The 25,937-nt window shown below is 44.7% G+C and overlaps 1 protein-coding gene across 3 annotated transcripts in view; it reads left to right on the top strand.

Moving 5' to 3' along the window:
- KLHL4 (kelch like family member 4) overlaps window positions 1-24,085 on the top strand; it is a 42,411-nt gene extending 18,326 nt beyond the window's left edge. Inside the window, exons 2-12 of one of the 3 annotated variants that reach the window (XR_013835121.1) lie at window positions 3,063-3,239; window positions 4,317-4,453; window positions 4,740-4,936; window positions 8,928-9,140; window positions 10,757-10,943; window positions 14,025-14,249; window positions 14,922-15,084; window positions 16,003-16,215; window positions 18,237-18,408; window positions 19,524-20,189; window positions 20,269-24,085. Coding sequence is in view for 2 of the 3 variants with exons in the window: in XM_079963000.1 (XP_079819126.1) it covers window positions 3,063-3,239; window positions 4,317-4,453; window positions 4,740-4,936; window positions 8,928-9,140; window positions 10,757-10,943; window positions 14,025-14,249; window positions 14,922-15,084; window positions 16,003-16,215; window positions 18,237-18,408; window positions 19,524-19,583 (1,744 nt within the window). In the remaining variant the exon portion in view is untranslated. Of the gene's footprint in view, window positions 1-3,062; window positions 3,240-4,316; window positions 4,454-4,739; window positions 4,937-8,927; window positions 9,141-10,756; window positions 10,944-14,024; window positions 14,250-14,921; window positions 15,085-16,002; window positions 16,216-18,236; window positions 18,409-19,523 lie in introns of all 3 variants that reach the window. The other 2 variants (XM_079963000.1, XM_079963001.1) reach the window with 2 other exon arrangements.
- The last annotated feature ends 1,852 nt before the right edge of the window (window positions 24,086-25,937 follow it).

Genomic DNA, 25,937 nt, shown 5'->3' with positions numbered 1-25,937 from the left:
ATGAAAATGATTCTCCAGACCTAACATCATATAAGTTTCCATTAATGTTACATGAGTTTCCCATTATATTGGAGACACATCAATATCACCCGCAGAAGACATTTTCACAAGCATCAGAAATGTGTTTCTTTGGGTTCCCCCGCCCCTTCAAAAAGGAAGATGCAGCCCATTCCTATCTGATGATACAATTCACTGAGACAGTTAAAACAAACATGTCTGCATCCCATCTCTTTGCTGTATGCGCAATCAGGAATGTGGTCAGAGCACTCCAATGGAGCTGGGAGAGGGAGAAATTGAGGTGGAAAAACTGCTTTTTCCTATGCCCTGGTGACTTCTATCAGTCAGGCAAAATGTATATGTAGGAGGGGGGATGGGGGAAGAATTAGATTCAGTCTGCATTTAAAGTTTGCACGCTTCCAAAGTTTGCAGTGCAGTTTTCCATATACCAGGGTGGAGGGCGCATAAAAATGCATATATTCATGAAAATAACATACAAAAACGCATTATTAGAGAGCATTGCTTTACAAAAAGGTACATAGCAGGCAAAATTTTCATTCAGATATGTGTATATTAGACATTCCTGTTATTATGCTGATGAATTTTCATAGAGACTTGGTTTTTAGTTTTTAAATGGCAAACAATTGAGGAAATATGAAGAACTAAATTTAGGATTGGGGAGATGAGAGACAGCCATCTTGATGGTTGAGTGGAGATTTAAATTCTGGTATCCTAGGAACTGTTATGATAGTTTGTAAGGTGGCGGCAGCCACCTTTCTTCAATTGGACTTCCATGCCCGTTTATCATGCTAAATTCTTTTCGTTCCATTGCTCCTAACACAGTTTCGTTGGGTTCAGGATAATGTCTGCAGCAGTTGTGGAAGTTCTTCTCTTGCAGTTTAGGAGCCTTGCTATTTTGGGTTGTAACATGCATGGGGTGCTCAGCACACAGAGAAGACTTTCTAGTGCTGACATTATCATGAGCATCATGATGGCAAAAGTGGGGCCAGGAGCAACAGGATATTAAATGGGGGGGGGGTATTAAATGCATAAGCCCCATTTTCCACATTTCCCATCTACATGAGAGTCAAGGCTTGCTGAATTTGGGTCCTATTGAAAACATTTGGATAGGTGAGTCATACCTTCCCAATGTCTATGATCTCAGTTACAAAACTGTGAGATGATAGATGATAGATAGATAGGATAGATAGATAGATGATAAATATCTTAAAACAGTGGCAAGCCACATAGTGGGAACAGTAAGGACATAGGAATCTACCTTATATCATATCAGGTGATTGGGCCTGAGTATTGTTTGCATCGACTAGCTGTGGGCTCTTCAGGGTTTCAGACAGGGAACGTTCCCCAGCTCTTCCAGGAGATGCTGAGAACTGTCCTTGGGAAATTCTGAATGCCAAATAGATGCTGTTCTACTAAACTATGGCTCCTCCCCTAAAAATAAAGCAAGGTCCCAGTCCTCATGATTCTGGATAAAAGGCTAAAATAAATAGGAGCACAGAAAGCTGCCACTGGTCTACTTATCTCAGTATTGCAGACAGTGACTGGCAGGGGGTCTCCAGGGTTTCAGAGGGTGGATGTTCCCAGCCCTACCTAAAGATGCTTGGGATTGAACCTAGAACCTTCTTCATGCAAAGCAGACACCCTGCTACTGAGCTACAGCCCTCTCCAAACAAGAGAATAAGCTGGCTGTTTAAACCAAGCCCCAAACCATGCTGTAAAGGTTATGCTGCCAGACAGAGTGTAGCGAGGCTGCTGATCAGAAGCTTCCAAAGAAACTCATCAGCTGGAGTGGGATCTTCATTTTTTACTCCCCCACCCCTATTTTTGAAACAATTGCACCAACAGGATTAAAGAGGCCACCTTCAGGACATTTCTGTCCTCCACGGTAATTCTGGTGCTAGCGCATCGCTGTCTTCTGCCCGAAATGCAATGCCAGCAATTCGTTGCGCTATTTACCTAATAGTTCCAATTTTTGAGCTCAGTCTCCCATATTTATCTTCTAATGCAGCAGCCGGCTCGGCGCCTCCGTTTGAAATGTATGGGCATTCCGTTGGATATAATGAGTTTCCGTCAAAAGCTCTGTTAGTGGCTGGCACTGGGGATAACTCATTTTGATGGAAAATAGGAAAAGAGAGTGGAAGAGGGAGTCGCGCATTCTCAGTCAACTAGAGCAAATCCTTAAGGCTATGTACAGATTATGATTTCTGTGCTGCACCTGCACTCCCCCTGCCCCTCTGCCCAGCCACATTCCTACTGCAGCACTCAGTAACTTTACAGGTGCACAACTTAGTGGGAATGCAGGTGTGGCAAGCCTGTTCAGTCCAGTCCCCTCTTACTGGAGCCACTCCTAGCCTGGTGCAAGTTAATGGCACATTGAAATTGACTAGACCAGCCTCAAACTGTTTCTGGTCTAGTCAATTTCACACAAAAAGATAAAAATCCCTCTCAGTAAGAACATGTTCTTGAATGTAGACTTCCCATTGGCATCTAGCTGGCCTCTCTGGGAATAAATGCTGGGCCTTTGTTTTGATCCAACAGGGCTCTTAAATAAGTAAAATAAATAGGATGCCATAAAAGCTATTTGATGGTGGCAGCATACACTGTTAGACATTGTGGTAGCCCATGAAGGATAGAACTCCCTCTCCACAGAAGGACATCTGGCGTTTTCTTCATATAGCTTCCACTTCCCTGACCTCTCAACAGCTAAAGTGTGCCAAGAAGGGGCAGGGTGGAGGTGTTGATTAGCAATCACACAGGTTGGCATGAGGTATGCTGAAGGAGCATGTACCCTGATTGCCTCCGTACTTCTGAGGGAGTTCCCCCCCTGTATGTTTAGTTGAATGTGTCACCAATATATACAAGGCCTGAAGTAAGAAAGACATAACGTTTTTGTTTCCCTCTCCCCAAATTATATATACCGTTTTTGTTCAGTTTCCTCAGTAAAGCATAATTATTATTTCTTTTCTCTTTGAACTCTGTGTTGTTTAAGTGACTTTGTTAACAGCTATTACTGCATAACAGTGACCTCATTTTTTCTCCAAAAGGCTATCAATAAGCAGCTGCTCCTCTCCTATGGGAGGGAACAACAACAGATCAGATGAATGCTTTCATTCTGCAAACCATGCAGAGCAGACATTCCGCAAGATGGAGAATTATCTTCAGCAGAAGCAACTATGTGATGTTCTTCTCATTGCTGGAGAGCATAGGATTCCTGCCCACAGGTAAAGATTTTGACCTGCTATAGGTGCCCAGCCTCCCTGACTGCCCTGCTTCTTCTAATATACACATTTTTAAACGGCCTGGGCCCAGTATACCTGAAGGAGCGTCTCCACCCCTATTGTTCAGCCTGGACACTGAGGTCCAGCACCGAGGGCCTTCTGCCGGTTTCCCCGCTGTAAGAAGCCATGTTACAGGAACCAGGCAGAGGCCCTTCTCGGTAGTGGCACCCGACCTGTGGAACGCCCTCCCACCAGATGTCAAAGAGAAAAACAACTACCAGACTTTTAGAGGACATCTGAAGGCAGCCCTGTTTAGGGAAGCTTTTAATGTTTAATAGACTATTGTATTTTAATATTCTGTTGGAAGCCGCCCAGAGTGGCTGGGGAAACCCAGCCAGATTGGCGGGGTATAAATAATAAATTAATAAAAATAATAATAATTTTTCTGTGCAATTTTGTCTAATATGCACACTTTTGCAGATCAGTTTCCCCTAATATAATGCATTTTTGAATGCTGTTTTCCATTACATATGCAGTTATATGCACACTATTTAACCCAGTATATGGATTTTTTTGAACACATTTTGTGGCTTGAGAACTACTTTACAAGATTCAGAGAGGTGCAAATTTCAAAGGATAGCTGTGTTTCAGTCTGCACATGTTTCAGAAAGTTCAAATTAGGTAAGTTCACCCTTAAATGCAAACTGAATTGAATTTCTCCCCTATTCACACCTGGGTGCAACTTCCCCTGAAAACAATGATACTTCCTTCTAAGTAGACCTGCAGAGACTTGCACTGTCAGTGTATCAAGCCAGTGAGGGGGGATTTAATTTGCCCAGGGATGAGAAACAGCTCTCCAAGAGAATATTAAATTACTTAATCACCTTATTCTCTTCACTGCACAGATGTGTGACATTCTAGTCATAGGCCAAAATGAAATAAAATATGTTATTCCATGTGCACACAATGCATCATTTAGAGCAACCCAGGCAAAAAGCAAAACAAAACCAATGCAGTGAGGAAGGTTGATGCTTCCATCAAGATAAAGAGCTGACACAGATCCTTACCTTCTCTTCCCAGGTTGGTTCTGAGTGCTGTGTCTGACTATTTTGCTGCAATGTTTACCAACGATGTCCGTGAAGCAAAACAGGAAGAAATCAAAATGGAAGGAGTGGACCCCGACGCACTGAAAGACCTTGTGCACTATGCATACACAGGTAGACTCCCTGCCAACTCTCTTATGCACAGCAGTTTCCAAATCAACAAACTGTATTATGCTCTTTCACACAAACAGTTGTGCGTATTTGGAGGCAGCTTGTGCCTGTGCTCATCGTGTTGTGCGAACAAGTCTAATATCTTGCGCAGTCACAATAACACTTTCTTTGAGTTTCCCCCACAAAAAAAGAACAATCCATTTTCATGCACCTCTCTCTCTCTCTCTCTCTCTCTCTCTGTCTGTCTCTGTCTCTGTCTCTCTCTCTCTGAAAATTTTAAACCACACAGGTGTCTTGGAACTCAAAGAAGAAACAATTGAAAGCTTGCTGGCCGCTGCTTGCCTGCTCCAGCTTTCACAAGTCATTGAAGTCTGCTGCAACTTTCTCGTGAAGCAGCTCCATCCATCAAACTGTTTAGGGATTCGGTCCTTCGGAGATGCTCAGGGGTGCACAGAACTCCTGCAGGTGGCGCACGTCTACACCATGGTGAGGTCAAAGGAACAAGTTTCCTGGAACTAACTGCTGGGAGGTTAAAGCTAGAGAGGAACTGGCAAGTTGTGGTTGTGGTCGCAAATGGCTACAACAAGATTAAATGCCCAAGGAATCTGTACAGGGCACCATCAAGGTAGAACTTTGCAGCACATATCCAGGGCCCAGCTCAGCAGAATGAGTGAGATGGCCTGTAAGCAGAGCAAGGCTGGCTCACCACTTTTTAAGTATGTAAAATAGTACACAGTAGTACCTTTGGTTGTGAACGGGATCTGTTCCGGAGGCCCCTTCACAACCTGAAAAGAGCGCAACCTGAAGCGCCGTATCTGCACAGGTGTGCGGCACAATTTGGCGCTTGTGTGCATACGCAAAGCACGATTTAGCGCTTCTGCGCATGCTCGAGCGGTGAAACCCGGAAGTAACCCTTTCTGGTACTTCCGGGTCGCCGTGGGACGCAACCTGAAGCATCCGTAACATGAGGTATGACTGTACATTTGCAATCTAAAAAGAGCTACCCCCAATGTGAGAAAATGAAGAAGCAAACACTCAATTCCCCCTGCCTCTAATTTGAAATGAGAGGAGGGGCCATAGCACATCAGCTTTGCCTGCAAGAGTTCCCCGGTTCATTTCCCAACTTTTCCAGGTGGGGCTGAAATCTTAGAGAGCTGATGCTAAGCAGCTGCCACATGGACTGTTGATATCTGACTTTGTATAAGGCAGCTTCCAATATTCCTAAATCATCCAACCTCACAACAGGTAATCATTATGTAGGCCTTCTGCTCAATCCCAACCCAACTGCCCCAAAGACTGATCAACATAATGCAACGGAATGAGGTGGTAAAAAAGTAGAATAGTCCAGAGGTGGCAAAATGGACCCTGCCATTTCAATCAGCAAACGCTAGGGGAATACTGTACCTGAAAACTTACATATATTCAACAATAACAACAACCCCAAGCACTCTGCAGTTAGAAAACTAACACAGCAAGCAATGGGCTACAGCTCATGTCCCTGATGTGTCTGCTGCCTATTTGAAGGGAGGGTTGAAGGAATCTTTACAAAATAGCTTCTTCTGCTTCCTAAAGAGGTACAGTCCACTCTTCCATCACGCTCACTTCATTTGCATACCCACCAAGTGTCCTGAAAAAAAAAGGGGGGGAATCCTGTTTTTTCGTGCAAGACCACAGTTGCCATTTTGGGTGCCATGATCTTGCGAGCTCTTGCACAACGCTCACACTGGGGAAAAAGCATTTTGGTTGGGGCTGCAATCCTGTGTGGCATCCCAAAATGTGTGTGTGAGATCAGTGGCGTAGCATGGGGGGTGCAGGGGGGGCCGGCTGCACCGGCCGCAACATCTGGGGGGGGGCGCTCGCACTCGCAGCTCTCTGCCCCTACCTGGCTTACTCAGGGTTAGGGGGCGCAAATTACTTGCCTTGCTGACAACCCACACTACGCCACTGTGTGAGATTGAACCCTGAAATAGTGGTTTTTTCAGGGTGAGATTCCGGCGCGGTTCACGTGACTCGCTCGGGAGCATGTCCCGGAAGATGCACATCCCAGTTTTTTATCTGAAAAAGTTGGCTGTTATGCATTTGTAGCTCCCTAGGTCTCATCAGAACTGGCATGTCCTCAGGTCGTGATGGAAAGGGCTTGGTACAAGAGCCCATCTGCCTGACTCAATTTAATCTGAAGAAGGTTTTTTAATTTGCAACTGAGCTAATCGATTAGATGCACCGATTAAAACCATTCAAGCCTCTTCACTTCTACATTTCATCTTTTTTCAAAGAGGAAAAGGATGCCTTCTCCCCTCTCTCCTGTTTCAAGATGATAGGGCAGACGGAGGCTAGAATCCTCTTTCAACTGTCAATAAAGACAGCGGTTCTCCAAAGAGCACATTAGCTGTGGGTGGGGTTTGATGCCTTTGGTGGCAAGGAAAACACAGTGGTGCTTTTCAGAAAGGGAGCAAATGACTGGGTGTGATCGGAAGCTGGAACAAGCGGATATGTGAAAAATATCTATAATCTGAGGAGAAGAGAAGAGCATATACACTGTTGCCCATACACCAGTGATTCAAAGCAGAGGAAGGAACAATTGAGACATGAGGTGAGAAAGAGGAAGCCTGCTGTGAAATAAAATCTAGGTGTAAATATTGCAGAGGGGAAGAGTTAAGAGGACCTCTTCAAATGCACAAAGAGCAACAATTCCTGGGTCTAAATGTGAAATGAAAGTGATGTGAGGCTGGGCACAAGCTCAACCCAAGTTGCTGTTTGATTCAAAAGCAGCTTAAATCCCTGTGAAGCAAAATAAGAGAATTTCCATGGTTTTTGAAGCCACCAAGATGAGTTAAACTGGAGCGTACACGCTGCTGCTGAATTTTTATGACCCATTGTGGTGGTATTAAGGTGTGCAAGGCACTGGCTGCATAGACTTCTGGATGCTTACCCTAGATCAGACTTCCTCAACCTTGGCCCTCCAGATGTTTTGAGACTATAATTCCTACCATCCCTGACCACTGGTCCTGCTAGCTAGGGATCATGGGAGTTGTAGGCCAAAAACATCTGGAGGGCCGAGGTTGAGGAAGCCTGCTCTAGATAGACCAGGAATTAAGTGAATGCTGGGCCATTAGGGCAAATGGAGAAATGCCCCACCAACCTCGGTGTGCCCTCAGCCAGCCCCGCTTATTTCCCTACTTCCCTATCTCCCACTCAATGGATATATGAAGCAGCCTCTAAAAAGTCATGTTAGAAAAGATCATTATTATTTTAGCTTTGTTGTTACTGATGTGAACTATTTCCTACCTGGGAAACTTGCTTCGACAAGCAGGAAACTATTTACAGTCACACCTCATGTTACGGATGCTTCAGGTTACGTGTTTTCGGATTAAGGACCGCAGGAAACCTGGAAGTACCAGAACAGGTTACTTCTGGGTTTCAGTGCTTGCACATGTGCAGAAGCACCAAATCGTGGCGGCGCCTGCGCAGACGTGGTGCTTCAGGATGTGAACGCTGCGGGTTGCGGATGTGCCTCCATCAAGGATTATGTATGCAACCTGAGGTTCCACTGTACTATAAACAACTTGTGGTATTTCTTAAGCTCATAGCATCTGAGTAGGGATTAATTCTGCATAGTTTTTAATCAGTTCATATAACTGATTAATGAAATTCTGCACTCCTACTTTATCCTAGAAATGTTAGCAAAAATATTGCATCCAGAGCTCAGAACTCCAGCTGAAGCATATTTCTCTAGAGACTTAGTTGGGGTCAGGCAAGGAAGGTATGGAGTGAGGAGTTATCTCTTTATTGTCAAGTGCCCTTATATGTTAGGCGAAGACAGCCCTGTGTCTCTCAGCTCCTCTTAGGTATGCACCCGATGAGGCATTTGCCACAACAGAGATGCCTTGTCCCAATCTCAGCTTAAGTATCTTCCCCACTAGAGTTGCAGGCAAAGAGGTGAAGACTCCACCTGCATATAATCTGCTTCTGCTCCTCCCACTTCAATCCTCTTCTGGTCCTGGGAGAGAGTGGAGTAGGAGAGGTGAGGGCAGGAGGAGGAGGTGAGGAAGCCCTTGACTATGCCCTTGACTCCTCCTGCATCTGCACCTGTTCTTTGCCCTCCAATCCTGCATCTTCTCCTGCCACTGACTCTCAATCTCTTGGCTGTTACAGACTCCCTCAGATCACTGACCCCTTCTTCCAAGTCAGTCTCCAACCCTCCTTCTCCCGACGCCCACTCTTCAGTATCCAGCCACCACTCCCCAGCGTTCAGCCAGGCCCTGACACTAGAGTTAGAAGAAAGAAAAGTAGGCTACTTGAAATTGCAATACTATCCTCTCTGAGCCTCTAGGCTCATACGGGATAAAAGGCAGGGTGAATGAAATTCTTGGGGGTTGGGCTAGATGATGTTCAGTGTCTACAATTCTATGAGTCTATGAATGAACAAATATGTAAAATGCAGATGCCATGCTAAGTTATGTTTTACTCCTTTCATTAGGAACACTTCACTGAGGTAATAAAGAACCAGGAATTTCTCTTGCTGCCTGCTGGTGAAATTGCTAAGCTCCTGTCAAGTGATGACATCAATGTCCCAGATGAAGAATCCATATTCAAGGCATTGATGTTGTGGGTTCGGCACGACTTGCAACCCAGGCAGCGGGAGCTCGGAATGCTTCTCTCCTACATCCGATTGCCTTTGCTGCCCCCACAGGTAGGCCTCTGGATAGAATGCCTGAGAGATTTGATTTCTATGAATCCTTATGCACACTGACCTGATCCACACCTCCAGAGTAAATGTGCGGCTTGAAACATCATTATCCTCCTGATTTTGTGCTTCCCTAGATTTTGTGATACAGTTTTTAGCTCCAAACCTCCTGTTGTTACAACTGTTATTAATTTTTATTTTGTTAAACTTATTTTGAACCTACTCTTTATTGGTCACACAATCCTGGAGCGAGCAATCACATTTCAAATAATATTTCATTGAAATGCACCTAATGTGAAAATCAAACCCTACACTAGCAACTAGGACTAAGTGATTCAGATGACACTGAAACGTGAAGCCTACCTAATCTGCATTTTCTGAAACAGCATGTGAACTGAAACACAACCATATTTGAAATTCAGACTTGCATGAATTTTGCAATGAAGGTCTCCAGCCAAGTAATGTGCAAAAATGCATATACTCACATATATTTCAAATGCATATATAGATTTTTATTAAAAAATGCACTGTATTAGGGGAAATTGCTTTGCAAAATGTAAAGATTGGGGGGGGGGATGTAGAAAAGTATAAAAATGTGTATATTGGAATACATTTTCAATAAAATGTTGATGAACCCCTCACAGTCTAATGTGGAAATGTGGATAATAACTGAAGCTGACATATTTGTTATATCAGCCAAATGAGGGCACCATTCTAACAAAAAAGTTGGGTAAATAGCCATGTTTTTACCTTTGGTATTGCTTGCACCTAGTAAAAACCTTCCACTGGCAATTAGTTCAGTTTAATGTTGGAAGGCCCCCTCCCCAAGGATGACAATGGGACTGTATTCCTTTCATTAGAAGACAATAGGGATATGTCAACAATCCTGGCACTTAGGTTGGAGCCAAAGCTGGAGGCATCAGAGAGCAGAAGCTGGCCAGGTCTGGTGGTAGATCACATGGCACCTCCCACTGGAGAGCAGGCTGTGCTTGTGTGAGAAACTGCGAGTGGAATTGTTTCCTATAATTCCCCCATCCAGACATCCAAATAGTATCATAGGATCATCAGACTATGGGGAAGTGCTTTGGCAATGCATTGAGGAGGTCAAATTCTGGGGATAAGAGATGGAAGACAATCTTCCAAGCTATGACAAGAAGGTTGAGGATGATAGGAAGTGGGATTTGGTTGTAGGAAGCTTGACAGCAGTTCCCCAAGCCAGGAGTCAGCATGGTTAGGCATCTACTGGAGTTCATGCACCAGCAGGAAAGTTCACTGCTGACCTGCCAACTTCATTCCCCAAAATTGCAGTTGAATTCCAACATTTTGTTTAGTCCTGTGTGTACAAACTGATATGCACAGAAGCCCATGCAACCTGAATCCTGGGTCCTGTTGGCCCACTTGCCAACCCTCTCCTCCCTTAGCCAGCTCCAGGTGTGGAAGAGGAGGAGGATCAGTAGCAGCAACACCAGCCACGAGGAGGATTTCCGATGGCTGTCTCAGGGTCCCCACTAATTATTATGATGCCCTGTGGCCCATAACATCTGGAGAAAGACTTGGCTGATATATCTAGAAATGACCTTTTGATTACATCAATATGAACACCAAGACTTTGTATGTCTCAGCTATTAGCAGATCTGGAAAACAGCCCCATGTTCACTGATGACCTTGAGTGCCAGAAACTTCTCATGGAAGCAATGAAGTATCACCTGCTACCAGAAAGGAGGTCTATGATGCAGAGTCCTCGTACTAAGCCTAGGAAGTCCACCGTGGGCTCTCTCTATGCTGTGGGGGGTATGGATGCCACTAAAGGTAAACTGACAAAGTGACCTCTGGCCTATGAAAACTTAGTTCACAATAAATGTAGTTAGCATGGAAGGATGTAAGGATGGGGTAGCCAGCATGCTGCTCTCCCAATGTTTTGGACTACAACTCCCACTATCCCTAATCATTTATTATGCTGACTGGAGATGATGACAGCTATGGCCCAAAACATCTGGCAGGTACCCACTGGCTACTCCTGATACAAAGCCAGGATAGGGAATCTGGGTCTCTCCAGATGTTGGACTCCAGCCATCATTGGCCATTGGAGATTATTGATGAGGATGAGAACAACTGTGGCAACAGTTTAGATGAACTACAGAAGATCGATATTAGCAAGCTGTGCTCTGACTACTAGATCGCTCAGTCCACAATCCCTTTGCCTTTTGAGAGGCTACCAGGCACTGCCTATACAATTCCAAGTACATTTTCACGTCACAGGCATCATGGGATGGTGAAAAGAGTACTGGGCTTGGAATGGGGAGATCAATTCAGACTAGGATGGGCAGATGCAAAAGAGGACAGGGCCCCTGTATTTAAATAGTTGTGTAGGAAAGGGAATTTTAGCAAGTGTAGTGACCTCTTCTACACAACTACGAGAGGAGCCCTGCCCTCTTGCATCTTCTTTCACCAGCTTCAGCTGGGAAGACAGCTATGGCCATTCCTGGATCAGGATAGCTTGATCACAGTTGTCCATGCAAAGCTGGATTACTGCAATGTGCTCTATGCAGGACTACCCTTGAAGTGGCTCTGCGGGCTACAGCTGGTGCAAAACCTGGTGACTAGGTTGCTTGTGAGGGCAAACTACCGCTGGCAATCTGCTACTGGGTCAGGTTCAAGGTGTTGTTACTATCATAAAAGACCCTCTACAACTCCGGACCAGGTGACTTGAGAGACCAAGTTATCCATTATATACTCAGCAGGCCACTGTGGTCCGTGAGGGGGCTTCTCCTTCAGGTTTCAAATATACTCTGAAGAACATCACTCCTGTCGAGATATAACAGGTGACCACTATCTGCACTTTGGGAAACAGCTGAAGACATTTTTGTTTCCCAGCTGGAAGTATGCTTATTTTTTATTGTGTTGCATTTTGTACACTGCCTTGAGACATAATGTGTGTGGAACGCCCATAATTTAAATATACTCGCCATCACCACCAACCACCCCACCTTAATTAGAAGGCAACGTCCTGTGTTTACTAATCTACCTTCACATTATTATTACTACTGATTTATTAATATCATTATAAACAACTATCTCAAAGCAATTTACACCAAATATATTTTAAAACAGATAAAAATACAAAAACATACAAAGTAGACACTCATGGTAAAGACCCATTCATCCCGATGGGAAAGCCCATCAGAGCAAGTCTTAAATTGTTTCTGGAAAATGCAGATAGTTGGCACCTGTTGGATCTTGACAAGAACGATGCTCCACTGAACTGGGTAGCCACACTAAAAGCCCTGCCCCATATTACACCTTGCATCTGTTGGCACTGCCAAGCTATGACCCTGTGCCCCTTTCACCAGGTATTGCTAATTCTGCATACAGTATTTTGAATCCTCAACAGGGAATGCAGGTGTAAACTCTGGAATATAAGGCAATTCACCTATAAACCAAAGCCTATCCGATTCCATCTGCCACTTTTAAAGTGCCACACTTTTTTTTTTTTTAAAAAAAGGGAACGAATAGGTTTATATTCCGCTGCTACCTGCAGAAACTTTAACCTTACCCCCACAGCATACAACCCACAGAAAAGCAATTATTCAAAGAGATTGTAGTGTTACTTGCTACTGCAGAAATTGCTAGCAAGATTGGATGTTTGAACTAATTTCAAACACGCCGTCTTGCCACCATATTACATTTCGTTATATGGAATGAATATTAACATTATTCAGATGCAGTTGCTCACACCACTCCCAAGGTAAAAAAAGAGAGGAAAAAAGCAGCACAGCACTTTAGATCCTCAGGATGAAGGGGAGAAAATGGTTTGGATTGCATTGTGTTTCTTGTGCAATCATAATGGACACATAGGAGATTGAAGCTGAAGTCCGAGCCTTAAGATCTTTGCTTTAGTGGCTGACCTTTAGAATTGAATGGACAGGAGTGGAATGAATTAGAATTAATTGGAATTTCACAGTTGAAAATAGCAACACTGGTTGCCTCACTTCAGAAAGGATATTGTAGAGCTGGAAAAGGTTCAGAAAAGGGCAAGCAAAACCATCAAGGGATTGGTGCAACTTCCCTTTGAGGAAAGGTTACAACTTCTGGGGCATTTTAGTTTAGAGAAAAGGCAGGTAAGAGATGAAATTATAGAAGTCGGTAAAATTATGGATGTCAGGGAAAGTGGACAGAGTAAAGTTTTTTGTCCCTTTCTCATAACCCCAGAATACAGGGACACTCAATGAAGCTGAATGTTGGAAGACAAAAGAAAATACTTCTTTACACTGTTAAACAATGGAATTGCCACCAACTAGGGTGGATTTAAAAGAGAAATTCAGGAGGATAAGAATATCAGTGCCTACTATTTGTGATGGCTGCTGTTCTCAGGCCCTGCTTGTGGGCTTCACATAGACATCTGGTTGGCCTGATCCTGCTCTCTCTCTTTTTTTTATCCCTTTACAAAAAGATTAAAAAACACCATGCACCACTCAGTCTGTGAATATACCCCTAGCTACAAGGTACAAGTCTTGGGTATTTACCACTCTACTTTTCCAGCCTATTTCTGCATGCATGTAGTTCATTTTCCACACTCTGTTACTTGTCACTGGTACACATCGCCACACCATTATTTTAGAATTTTGACTAGTTCCTATCCTTGAAGCGAACTCTAAAAAAACTTCTTAACCATCAAATATTTAATGGTGCCTTGCACTTCCATGTATTTCAAGCACAAATACTTTCCATGTACAAATTCTCAAGATATCTCAGTTATATAAGTGGTTAAAATTGGCTGCTCATTATCTCCAAACAGTGTCAGTGATATCACTGAATGTTCATGAATATTCCATTGCCACCACTATTCTGTAAGATTCTCCTTCAAATTCACTATTCATATATTTTCAACAGGCACTACCACCATTGAGAAATATGACTTGAGGACAAACAGCTGGATCCAAATTGGAACCATGAATGGAAGGCGGTTACAGTTCGGGGTTGCTGTGATTGACAACAAGCTGTACATTGTAGGAGGAAGAGATGGCCTGAAAACATCCAATACAGTTGAATGTTTCAATCCAGTAACCAAAGCCTGGACTGTGATGCCCCCAATGTCAACCCACAGGCATGGTTTAGGTAAGCGCACTTGCAAAACTATCTTCTACTTAAACTGGCAATGACAGTTTGTCACACATTAAACATGCACTTGCCGTGCAATGATTCTCCAGAGACCTCTAACTGAGAACAGGTCTACCCATACCTTGAGAACACGTCTATGTATTCCTAGCCATCCCTATGTATTCCTAGCCATCCCTAGATGCATGTGTGAATGGACCACTGTGATTCAATGATCACAGTAAGAGCTTTCCTATCATAGCTTAAACACAACAACTCGGATCCAGCGTTGGTGGAAGTCAGAACTATGTGTGTTACTGGGCTTTCCCAGCCCTCCTCTTCACTGCAATTATTACAAAGAGAATGTTTTGAGTACACACACAGAGTTAAAATGGGATGGAATGCACTGTATGAAACAGACATGGTAGCCAAGTGAAGACTATTCCACCCATCCCTACTCCATAGCCATGAAGCTTCACAGGCTGTTCACAGCCCCAGAGATTCCTTGTCCTGTATTGTTGCATGAATTTCAGTGCTGTGTTTTGTTGTGTGATTGTTGTGCCAGTTATCCACCATATGGCTCTACTGGGTGGATGGCGGGGTGTAGGTGGGGAACACGAATACATAATTAAACAGATGTGCCTCTACATTAATATCTACTACTTTCCTCCCAACTCTGATTTTCATCCAAAGGTGTAGCAATGCTTGAAGGGCCAATGTATGCGGTGGGAGGCCACGATGGATGGAGTTACCTCAACACGGTGGAAAGATGGGACCCTCAGGCCCGGCAGTGGAATTACGTCGCTAGCATGGCAACACCAAGGAGCACTGTGGGGGTTGCAGCACTGAACAGCAAGTATGTATAACACTCAGAGATAAGCTCAATTGATTAGACCATGGGGCTGATAATGCCAAGGTTTCAGGTTTGATCCCTGTATGGGATAGCTGCATCGTAGGGGGTCAAACAAGATGACCCTCAGTGTCTCTTCCAACCATAGCTGTCAACCTTCCCCTTTTTGCGGGAAATTCCCTTATTCCAGTGCCGTTTCCCGCTGCTTCCCGCTGCTATCTCGGATTGTTAGTGTTATGTGCTGAAGTTCTCACCCTGGGCCAGCAGGGGGATACTGTAGATAGTTATGCAAATAAGGGATCGAAAGTGACTTTCAGTGATTGGATAGTTTTAGAAAATTGTTACAGTTACGTTGTACTGGAGCTCTATATAAGCAGGCTGACTGAACCCTTCAGTTCAGTTCTGTCCTGGCCTGAGAATAAACAAGAGCTGTTTGAAGAATCGCTGTGTCGTCTGATATGTTCACCCACAACTTAACAGTTAGATATCCTGTAGACTGTCCCTGGGACAGATGAGGCTGCTGATCCCTTATTTTTAAGGCTCCCCGGGACAGGTGAGGCTACTGATCCCTTATTTTTGAGGCTGCTGATCCCTTATTTCCAAATCTGAAAGTTGACAGCTATGCTTCCAGCTCTACTATGATTCTATGATTAACCCTGAAGAGACACTGCCACTCAATGTAGACCAGAGATGGAGAACCTTTGGCCTTTTGGATGTTGTTGTACTGCATCCCCCCCCAATCACCCTTAAGTATTGGCCATGCTGGCAACACCTGATGGGAGTTCAACAACATCTGGAGGGCCACATATTCTACATTGTTGTTGTAGAGCAAGATGAACCGATGGCATGCTTCCTGCGTCCTTCCTTCAAAATGTGGGCAATTAGACAAGATTCCTTCATGTCTTGCTTGTCCTGCTGTTATAGGTTGTATGCTGTTGGCGGGCGAGACGGCAGCTCCTGCTTGAAATCCATGGAGTGCTTTGACCCCCACACAAACAAGTGGAGCATGTGTGCATCCATGTCAAAGCGGCGTGGAGGGGTTGGTGTTGCAACCTACAACGGGTTTCTCTATGCCGTGGGTGGCCATGATGCTCCTGCTTCGAATCACTGTTCTCGGCTTTCGGACTGCGTAGAAAGGTAGGGGCGTTTTTAAAAATTGTTACTGCATGTATATAAACCTCCTTTTCTTCAAGGAGGTCAAGGTGACATACAATATTCCCCAACTCCAACGTTATCCCCACAACAACCCTATGAGGTAGTTCAGGATGAGAGAAGGTGACTGGTCCAACGTCACCCCAGTGAGGTTCATGCCCAGGTGGGGGTCTGGTCACCGTCTCATGCTGTAACCATTATGCCACACCGCATAAAGGAATTAAATGATTGAAATCTTCCTTTGTGCATCGAAACAGATGTTTTAGGTTTAAACAACATGCTGCATTTATTCGCCAGAGAAAGTAATTTAGAAAATTAGGGATGCAGTTGGAGGGCCTCCCAAAGAATGAAAGTTAAAATTAGGGAAGTGATTGTACTGTACCTGTGTGCCGCTTTGTAAATTTATAGATTCTTATTGGAGGTGTGGAACTTTCTGGAAGCCACATACGTGGGCAGGGCCGTATTAAGCATATCCAGATCAGGGCAGTCTTAAGCATATCCAGCGCCGTGGTGCAAAGATCCCTCCAGCGCCCCCCCCCCTTTCCCAGAGTTGTCAACCTTTTCCCAAGCCTCTGCGGGGATCACTCTCTACCTGTGGAGGCTTGGGAGGCAAGCTGCACGCCTGCCAGCCATATGGTTGACGGGGCACAGCTGGCAGCCATGGAGGGAAAGGAGAGGCTGCCGGCAAAGCTATGCAGCTCCCCCACTCACTGGGATGCCCCTGAGAGACCAGCGCCCTGGTGCAACGTGCCAGTAAACCCAACAGGAAAGACGGCTCTGAGGACCAAAAGCAACAATGCATATAAAATCGACATTTATACAGTAGGCTAGGTCCTACACACATGCACACACTCTTCTTTATTTTCCTTCTATGGTAGCGAGAAGCATGATCCGTATCTGAGGGCATATTCAAGGCAGGCAAAAACACTCAAGGAGGATGCAAAACAGAGTCAGTGGCAGATAGGGGAGAAGTCCTGAGGCCCAGGCAGGGAGGCTTGGAGGTCTGAATTTGGGCCTGAGGTTTCCCACCCCTGATTTATCTGAAGCAAATGCTGCTTCTCTTAATTCCAAATGTATGCTGTATGCACACTTTCCATCTAACAATGAATGGTAGCTTTGATTTATTAAACTGCAAAAGGCTTCTATACTAAGAATCCATCAATTTCTTCAAAAGGCAGCTTGCTGATACCTAAAATTCCTTAAAGCGTGCACAGACTAAAACATTTCTATGAATTATTATAGCCACCCAGCAAATAGTAATAATAATAACAACAATAAATGCTTGGCTTTTTCTGGAGACATTTGCTTGATGTCCTCTAAATGGAAAGGGAGAAAAGAATGGGTGATTGGCTGTCACTGTTGCTCCTGCATGCTTCAACTCAGTCATTTTATATTGTGACTAAGAAGAAAGGACTAGATCATAAGTCAAGAGTGCCATCTTGTGGCTGCAGGAAGCATGATTATATTTCTTCCTCATGGCTCAATATGGAGTCTTGAGAACCTTTACCAGCTCAGATTTGGGGCACCGGGTGTGGGGGAAGTTTTCCCAAAGCAGTGTCACTCCTGCCTGTTAATCTGGATGCCTTTGTTTTCTCTTTGATTAATCTTTGCTGCTGCTAGGTATACCTACTGCCCCAATGCCATCGATTCCTTCCTCCCCAGATGGCAAACGTTGCTTCCTTTTCCTGCCTTCACTCTGATTATTCTACCCTGAACCCAAATCAGAGTGAGGGCACAAGTGGGATGTGACATGTCCTGTCTAGAGAGGAAGAAACAGAAGGAACTTTGCAGGTGTGGGGAGGGGGAAGAGAAAGTAGCATGTAGTATAAGAGATGAGGATGAATGCTACTGGGTATTTAATTCACCCTCTTCAATTTCCCATGCCCAAATCACCAAAATGGCCCCTTCCAATGGGGTACTGCAGCTGAAGGAGGCATTTAAGCTTAGTTATTTTATTTACTTATCTATTCTACTAATAACTGCAAAGATCTACATAAATACTCTAGGTATGATCCGAAAACAGACACTTGGACCACTGTAGCACCTTTGAGCGTACCCCGTGATGCTGTTGGGATCTGTCCTCTTGGAGACAGGTTGTACGCAGTGGGTGGTTACGATGGACAAACCTACCTGGATACGGTGGAATCTTATGATGCACAAAACAATGAATGGATAGAGGTAATTTGCTTGTTATTGCATTTATATCCTGCTTTCCCTCCAAGTAGCTCAAGCTTCTTTACATGGTTCTCCTAACCTCCCCTTTTTGTTCTCACGACAACCCTGTGGGATAAATTATGTCGAGAAGATGGTGGCTAGCCAAAGGTCACCTGAGGAGCTTCATGGCTGAGTGAGTCTAGCCTGCTTACAGCTACACTACACAACACCGTCTTGCCTATTGCCACTAACCAAGGAATGCCCACCTGTCTCTATTGCTCTTCCAGATGTACCAACCCCAGCTGCTCTAGGGTCTCCCTTTCCCTCAAATGTTTACACCCATTATCCCTGGCTGCCCCTTCTGCTTAAGCCTGACTCCCAAGACAACTCAAGTGCAATTATTCTGTAAAGTCTCTGGTACAAGTCATTACTCTGCACAGAAACTGAACTTTAGTGTGTGTAACTGTATTTCTCCCATATTAGTTACTTTGCCCAAGTCTTCCTCCCCCCCCCTCTGTCAAAGCTTACATTGTAAGGGTCTTGGGGCAGGGATCTACCTTTTTGTCTATGTTACTCTGTAAGGCAATTAATAGATAAGCAGCAGTTTTAAAGCAGATGTTGGATGGCCATCTTTCAGGGATTCCCCAAAAAGTACCCCTCCTTTAACACCCTAACAATAGCCCTAGCAATAGCAATATACAGTGGTATCTCTAGTTGTGGACACTATCTGTTCTGGGGTGCCGTTTGCACCCCAAACAGTCCACAACTAGAGTGGCGCTTCTGTGCAAGCGCGGAGCACGATAGAGCAGTTCTGCGCATGTGCGAAGCGTGCAGAACGCTTCTGCGTATGCGTGCAGGGTTTGCTGTGTTCGCAAGCCAAAAAGACCCAACATGAACCTAATGCAACACGAGGTATGACTGTAGTTTTTAGAGGGAAATTATATGCTGTTCTTAATTAATTTAGATCATGGCTGGGGAAACTTTCACCCTCGAGGTGATGCTGGGCTCCCACCATCCTTGGCCTGGAACCCAGATGGAGTTTGGGTTTGACATCCAAAGGGCAGCAGTCCCCCTCCCACTGATTCAGAATGGCATGTTAGGTGGAGTTAACAGAGCACATTCTGGTTGTTGTTTTTTAGGAAGTTCCAGTCAATATAGGAAGAGCCGGCGCCTGTGTTGTAGTCGTGAAGCTGCCATAACAGACCATTTCCAGGTGTGAAATATTAATAAGAAGCATGGCAGAAGAGGAGATGCATCCTTGAAAACAACACAGAGCGCTTCCACTACAGGAGGAGGAAAGACAAGGATGAGCCCGTGTGGAGCCTGAGCACGAAAATCACATTTTCTGCATTCCAAAGACACACTTGGCAGGTGTTTGATCATCATGGGTGATGTTAATCTCTATCTGTAGGGAGGATCTGGGTACACACTGTGCATCAATAGAGAGAGCCTCATTCTAAAGCAATTCTGTGTCAAGAACAGCTGAGTGTGCAGCTGAAAATGAAACCTGTATCTCTCCCCCGCCCCCTATAATTGCTTACACTTGCATTATAAGAACCCCTGGACAGCTTGAAATGGAGAAGGAGGGCAGGGAGCCATGTGGAGCCTTGAATCACTATTCCCTTATCAGAAAGACGCCTTGCGTAGTCTCCTCCTCATGCACAAAGATACCTCTGCAGGGTCTTTTCTGCATCACTTAGCATCCATGAACAGTTGCCAGGACCCCAGACTTTGGCAGGGCTCATTGCTAATGCTTGCCTCTTTTGTGCTTTTTCAGGCCTTGCCCCTGGTTTTGATCACCATCGGTTAGCAAGATCTAGTTGCCCTTAAAGTTTCTCACAGTGCTCTTGACCTGGGGTCGTATTGCATGTGGAAAAATACAAGGGTAGCTAGGCACAGCTGGCCAGTGCTGTGCGGAGCACTGCTACTGCAGCAAGATGTCCACTGATGGAAGGCAGTGCTGAGAGGGCACATTGTTCAGGGCCACTTAATGCTTGAGCTGACCCTGATTCTTTGGATTCTGTGACAAATCTAGACCAGGAGTTGGCAACTTAGCACATGTTGGCACTGTGGTGGCTATGCAGCTATGGAATCTCTGAGCATCCCCTGTCACTGTCCCCATGGTCATAAGGTAGCAAGGGGGGTTACTTTCTTCTCCTTTCAAAAGTACATACGGTTGAAGGAGGAAGTTGGAAAAGTGCCACTCTTTCTCATATCCTCTTTCAACTCTAAGGTTTTTTTTTGTGTGTGATTCAGATTAATTATATTGGTTCTAACTTTGACCCAGAACCCTTGTAGAATCTCTCTCTCTCGTGTGTGTGTGTGCGTGCGCACACACATGTGTTTCATCTTTTTTGTCTTTGGGTGGGGACGTGCTGATCTGGGAGAGGGTGGGAATGCAGCCCTTGCTCAAAATGTGGCCAATGTCATAAAAAAGAGGTCAGTGGCTCCTAATATAGGCATTGCTTACGTATTACCCAATGTCTAGAAACAAGGTCTCTACCCTTCCTGAAGCATGTGCTGAGTTAAAGGGGGGGGGGGGGAAGCAGATTGTGATTGCAGAAATAAAATACTTGGTAGGTTATAAGCAGCAACTCGATTCGATAATCTTTATTGTCATTGTCCCATACAGAACAACGAAATTGAAAAATCTATATAAAACATTCAAAACCTAACAAGCCTGCTATCCCAGCTATCCCAACCTAGTTAGCCCACTAAAAACTCTGATACACTATTTTTAAATACAATATACTCCCATAGAGACTCCTTACACTGCGTTTAAAACCAAAATCGCATTTGGGTAGAAACTGTTTCTCAGGCGGCTAGTCCTAGTGTTTGTAACCCTATACCTTCTTCCAGAAGGCAGAAACTGAAAGAGATCATTTCTGGGGTGCGCACTATCCTGCGCTATCTCTGCAGCTTTCTTATGGCACCTGGAAGCATAAATTTGATCTAAGGTAGGAAGAGTGCACCCAATTATTCTCTCTGCAGTCTTTACAAACCTGGACAGCATTGTTTTTCCCCTGGCCGCTCAGCTCTCAAACCATACACACAGACCATAAGTTAATGCACTCTCCACAGTACAATGGTAAAATGCCATCAACAGGTCCTTCGAGAGATTGTTTTTCTGGAGGATTCTCAGAAAATAAAACCTCTGCTGTGCTCTCTTCATTAGGCCTTTGCTGTTTTCTCCCCAGGATAGGTCATCTTGCAACTCCATTCCCAGAAATCGAAACACCGAGACCTGTTCCATGAATTTCCCCTCAATAATAATAATAACAAGACTCAAATACAGTGTCACACTGATGTTCCTGGAACTGCTAATGGAAAAATGATTATAAGACTTAATTATTATGGAAGTGGTCTTTAGTGTTTCTGAACACAGGACTCTGCTAGCATGGGCCCAGTTTTTGTTTTGTAAATGTATTATATGCGTAACCCTGCTGCATGTAGATCTGCCCTCTTTTGTTTGCTTTCCTTCCTCCTCTGACAGAAAAAAAAAAGTCACTGCAGTGCTGCTTCCATCCACATGAGGTCATGTGCTTCCAGTTCTCCAGTTGAGGACCAGTGTATTGCAAACGCATGATTGCAAATGCACCCAGAATCTCTCTGCTTTGTTGGGCAGAGACCTTAGCACCAAATAGAAGTCCTCAGGAGAAGGTGGTGCGATGTGGCAAACCTTGTCGGTTGGGCCATCCATGCTCCCCCTACAGTTCTCCCACCTGTGACAGATCAGCCTAGGCCCCTGCAAAGTGTTGCATGTCTTGCAAGCATCAGAGTGCTTAAAGAAGGGGTGGGGAACCTCAGGCCCAAAAGGACCCAATGAGACCCTGCTCACTGGCATTGCATCACATCACATCTCCCTTGCTGAAATGTGCCATTGAACTCTGATAGTGCCTCTTGCTTGCTTGCCTGGATGGAGGATGTAGAGGTCTGTATGTGCGTGTATAGAAACTAGCTTACTGTACAAAGCTAGCTTTCCCATTCATCGACCTGCTCACTTTTGCCCCTGGTTCTGCACAGCCCAGGTCTGTGGCTCATAGAAGGTTGCCCCAGAAATTCTTTAGCTCAAAAACGTTCCTCACCCCTGGTTTAAGTAAACGCAACCAACCCCCAACCCCTTCCCTAACAAAACATCACAGACCATCAGCTTTAAGTCTTTCACTGTGGTACCTCAGGAAGGTGGCAAGGTCCCAACATTGTCTGAGGACACAGCTACATTGGCAAAGAAAAAGCGCTTTATATGTCTTTGTATATGCATTATAATGCTGTGACACCAGATGGCGCTGTGGAGTTCTGCTTTTGCTAACCCGATTTGTCATACAAAGTTTGCAACGCCTGGGATCTAGAATCACATAGAATTGTAAAGTTGGAAGGGACCCCAAGATAACCTAGTCAACTAATGTCAACTAAGGAATGTCAACTAAGGCATCCATGACAGGTGGCCATCCAACCTCTGTCAGAAAGAATCCTGTAGACCGTAATCTGCTAGGGGTGCTGAGAGTTGTTGGGAGATCCCTATTCCCCTCACGGAGCTACAGTTCTGGAGTGTTTTAACAAGTAATCTCTGTTCCCAGGGAACCATGGGAATTGTTATGTGAGAGGAATGGGGGTCTCCTGACAACTTTCAGCACTCTTAACAGTTCATAAGATTCTAAAGGGGGAGCCATGACTTGTTTAAAGTAGTATAATACAGATTTAATTGTATGGTGTGTTTGTGTCCTTAGTCCTACTCAGCTCAATGGGGCTTATCTTCTGAATAAACATTGGGCTGCCTAGGACATGCTACATCAGGGATAGGGAACCTCAGGCCCAGAAGCCACATGTGCCCCCTAGGATTCTCTGTTTCACTCCCAGGGTCACCTAGGCCACACCTCCTCCAAACTCACACTCCTTCACCTCCTTGCTTTGTTTTTGACTGGCTGGAATGTGTCCTTGAGCTCTGATCATGCCTCCTGCTCTTGTGGGTGGGGAACTGAGAGAGGTGTGTGAGTTTGTATAGAAACTAGCCTGCTGTATGAAGGTGAAATTCACATTTGCTGTTCTGGTTTGTTTTGCTTTCCCTGCCTGCCACTGGCATGTGGCCCTTGCAAGGTTGCACAACAAAATGAATAGGTCCCTCTGGCTAAATAAGGCATTCACACTGCATGTTAGAATGGCCATGGCCAGAGAAAGGAGAGTGGATTAATTAATGTCTGTAGTCTTCTCCTAAGTGCAACCTACATATGCACCAGTCCAGTGGTCCCTCCTAGCTCCTAAAGAGTCTGGATATACTTTGCACATGAAGTCTGCACATGCTGAATAAGCGTCAAGGGCAGGGCCAATGGCTGCAGTTCTGCTCCCCTTTCTTTGTAATATGTGAAGTGTTCTTAAGATTTACTTTCTGAGGTTGTGTAGTGGGTGCAGCCTTCCAGAATCCAAAGTCTATATACCACCAAAAGTGAAACCGCCCTCCCTCCCTCTCTCTCTCTCTCTCTCTCGGATTTCTAATGAAGATGGCACATAAAACATAAGCTAAAAACCACACAGCTGCTATTATATTAGTCACCACATGCCTGATGATTCTCGGAATTGTCTTTCCTTTGCAAATCCATCTGTGAGAACCATTTTGAACCAATTTTGCTTCCTTTTGGAATAATGGCTGTGGGTCGAGACCCTGTTGGCAGTGTGGCATTAATGTAATCGCATTTGCGGAATGAAACACACACAGGGGAACTATGTATATCATATTGATATGACAAGTCTGCGACCTCAGCTGTGGGGTGCAAATCTTGTGATGCATTCCGATAAATATTCTGTTAAATTCAGAACTGGTGTGCTGCAGGGAACTACAGATCATTAAAATAAGTGTGTTTACACTTTAATTCCAAAAGATGCTGAATACTAAAGAAGGTGATTTGTTGAGCACTTGCTGTGGAAAGGAAAGGGCAAAGTACATAGGAACATAGAAAGCTGCTCTCCACTGAGTCAGATCGCTAGCCCATTCCATACCAGTACTGTCCACACTGACTGGGAGCAGCTGTCCAGGGTTTTAGGCAGGGTGTCTTTCACAGCCCTAATGAGATGTTGATATGTTCTTTCCAGTGGAGGCTTCTCCATCAGGGCAAATGGGGTCCTGCCCCATCAACCTCAGTCTGCCCTCACCCAGCCCCTACTTGCCTGTTTTCTTACTTGCACCCAGTTCAGGTGGTTGGCACAATTGCCTGCTTCCTCCTCCTCCTCCTCCTCCTCCTCCTCCTCACTCTTGACCCTGAAAAACTCAGTATGGAGGAGGATGAGGACAAAACCTAGAATTACAATATTTTTTGCTCTATAAGACTCACTTTTTCCCTCCTAAAAAGTTAGGGGAAATGTGTGTGCATCTTATTGAATGAATGCAGGTTGCGCAGCTATCCCAGAAGCCAGAACAGCAAGAGCTGCTTTCACTGCGCAGCGATCCCTCTTGCTGTTCTGGCTTCTGAGATTCAGAATATTTTTTTTCTTGTTTTCCTCCTCCAAAAACTAGGTGCGTCTTGTGGTCTGGTGTGTCTTATAGAGCGAAAAATACAGTAGTTGTTTCTGCCTGCCATCAGCTGTGTCTCCATCTACTTCTGGCTAACCTGCCTTTTGTCCTATTTTGCACCAACAATCACCAGGCACATGGAAAGGTGATACTTGTGTGCTCTTCTGCCCTCCTCTTAACTTATACTGAATGGGCAGCAGATGTGTTCTTCTGAGGATATGAATGTGTAAAGGTCAGTATTTCCCACTCCAGTTGGCAGCAGCTCTCCAAGGCAAGAATCATTGTGAACAATGCTACCCTGAGGTCTATTTAACTGGAAGGGGTCATTTGTACGCCAGGCATTCTATCACTGGCCTATGACTTTTCTCCATGAGAAAAGAATCCAAGAAAAATGGCAGATCTACTAAAGTGAATGCAGGGAACCTATGTATTCAGGAATTCTCTCTGTGCATCAGAATGTTGGGGATGCTCTAACATAGGAACACAGAAAACTGCCTTAGAGCAGGTTGAACTGTTTGTCCATATAGTTCAGGGTTGTCTACTTTGACTGGAAGCTGCTCTCCAGTGTCCTAGGCAACTAATGGTTCCCCACCCCCATATCAGCTACCCTGAAATGTACGGGGTAGGCACAGTGGTAGGCACCCCCAATCTGCCTTCAATCAGTTCCCCATTGCCTGCCATCTTTCTTGCAGCCAGTGACTGGCAGCAACTGTTTAAGGTTTCAGGCTGGGTTTGTGCCTCTCATACCTACTTGGAGATGCTGAGAATTTAACCTGGGACCTTCTGCATGTAAAGCACATGCTCCACCCTGTGGAACGCCCTTGCATCAGATGTCAAGGAAATAAACAGCTGTCTGACTTTTAGAAGACATCTGAAGGCAGCCCTGTTTAGGGAAGTTTTTAATTTTTGAAGTTTTACTTTGTTTTTAATGTTCTGTTGAAAGCCGCCCAGAGTGGCTGGAGAAACCCAGCCAGATGGGCAGGGTAGAAATAATAAATTATTATTATTATTATTATTATTATTATTATTATCATCATCATTATCATCATCA

The sequence above is a fragment of the Podarcis cretensis genome, assembly GCF_951804945.1.
Source record: "Podarcis cretensis genome assembly, chromosome: Z".
NCBI lineage: Eukaryota > Metazoa > Chordata > Lepidosauria > Squamata > Lacertidae > Podarcis > Podarcis cretensis.
This window is presented reverse-complemented; position numbering and strand designations above follow the sequence as displayed.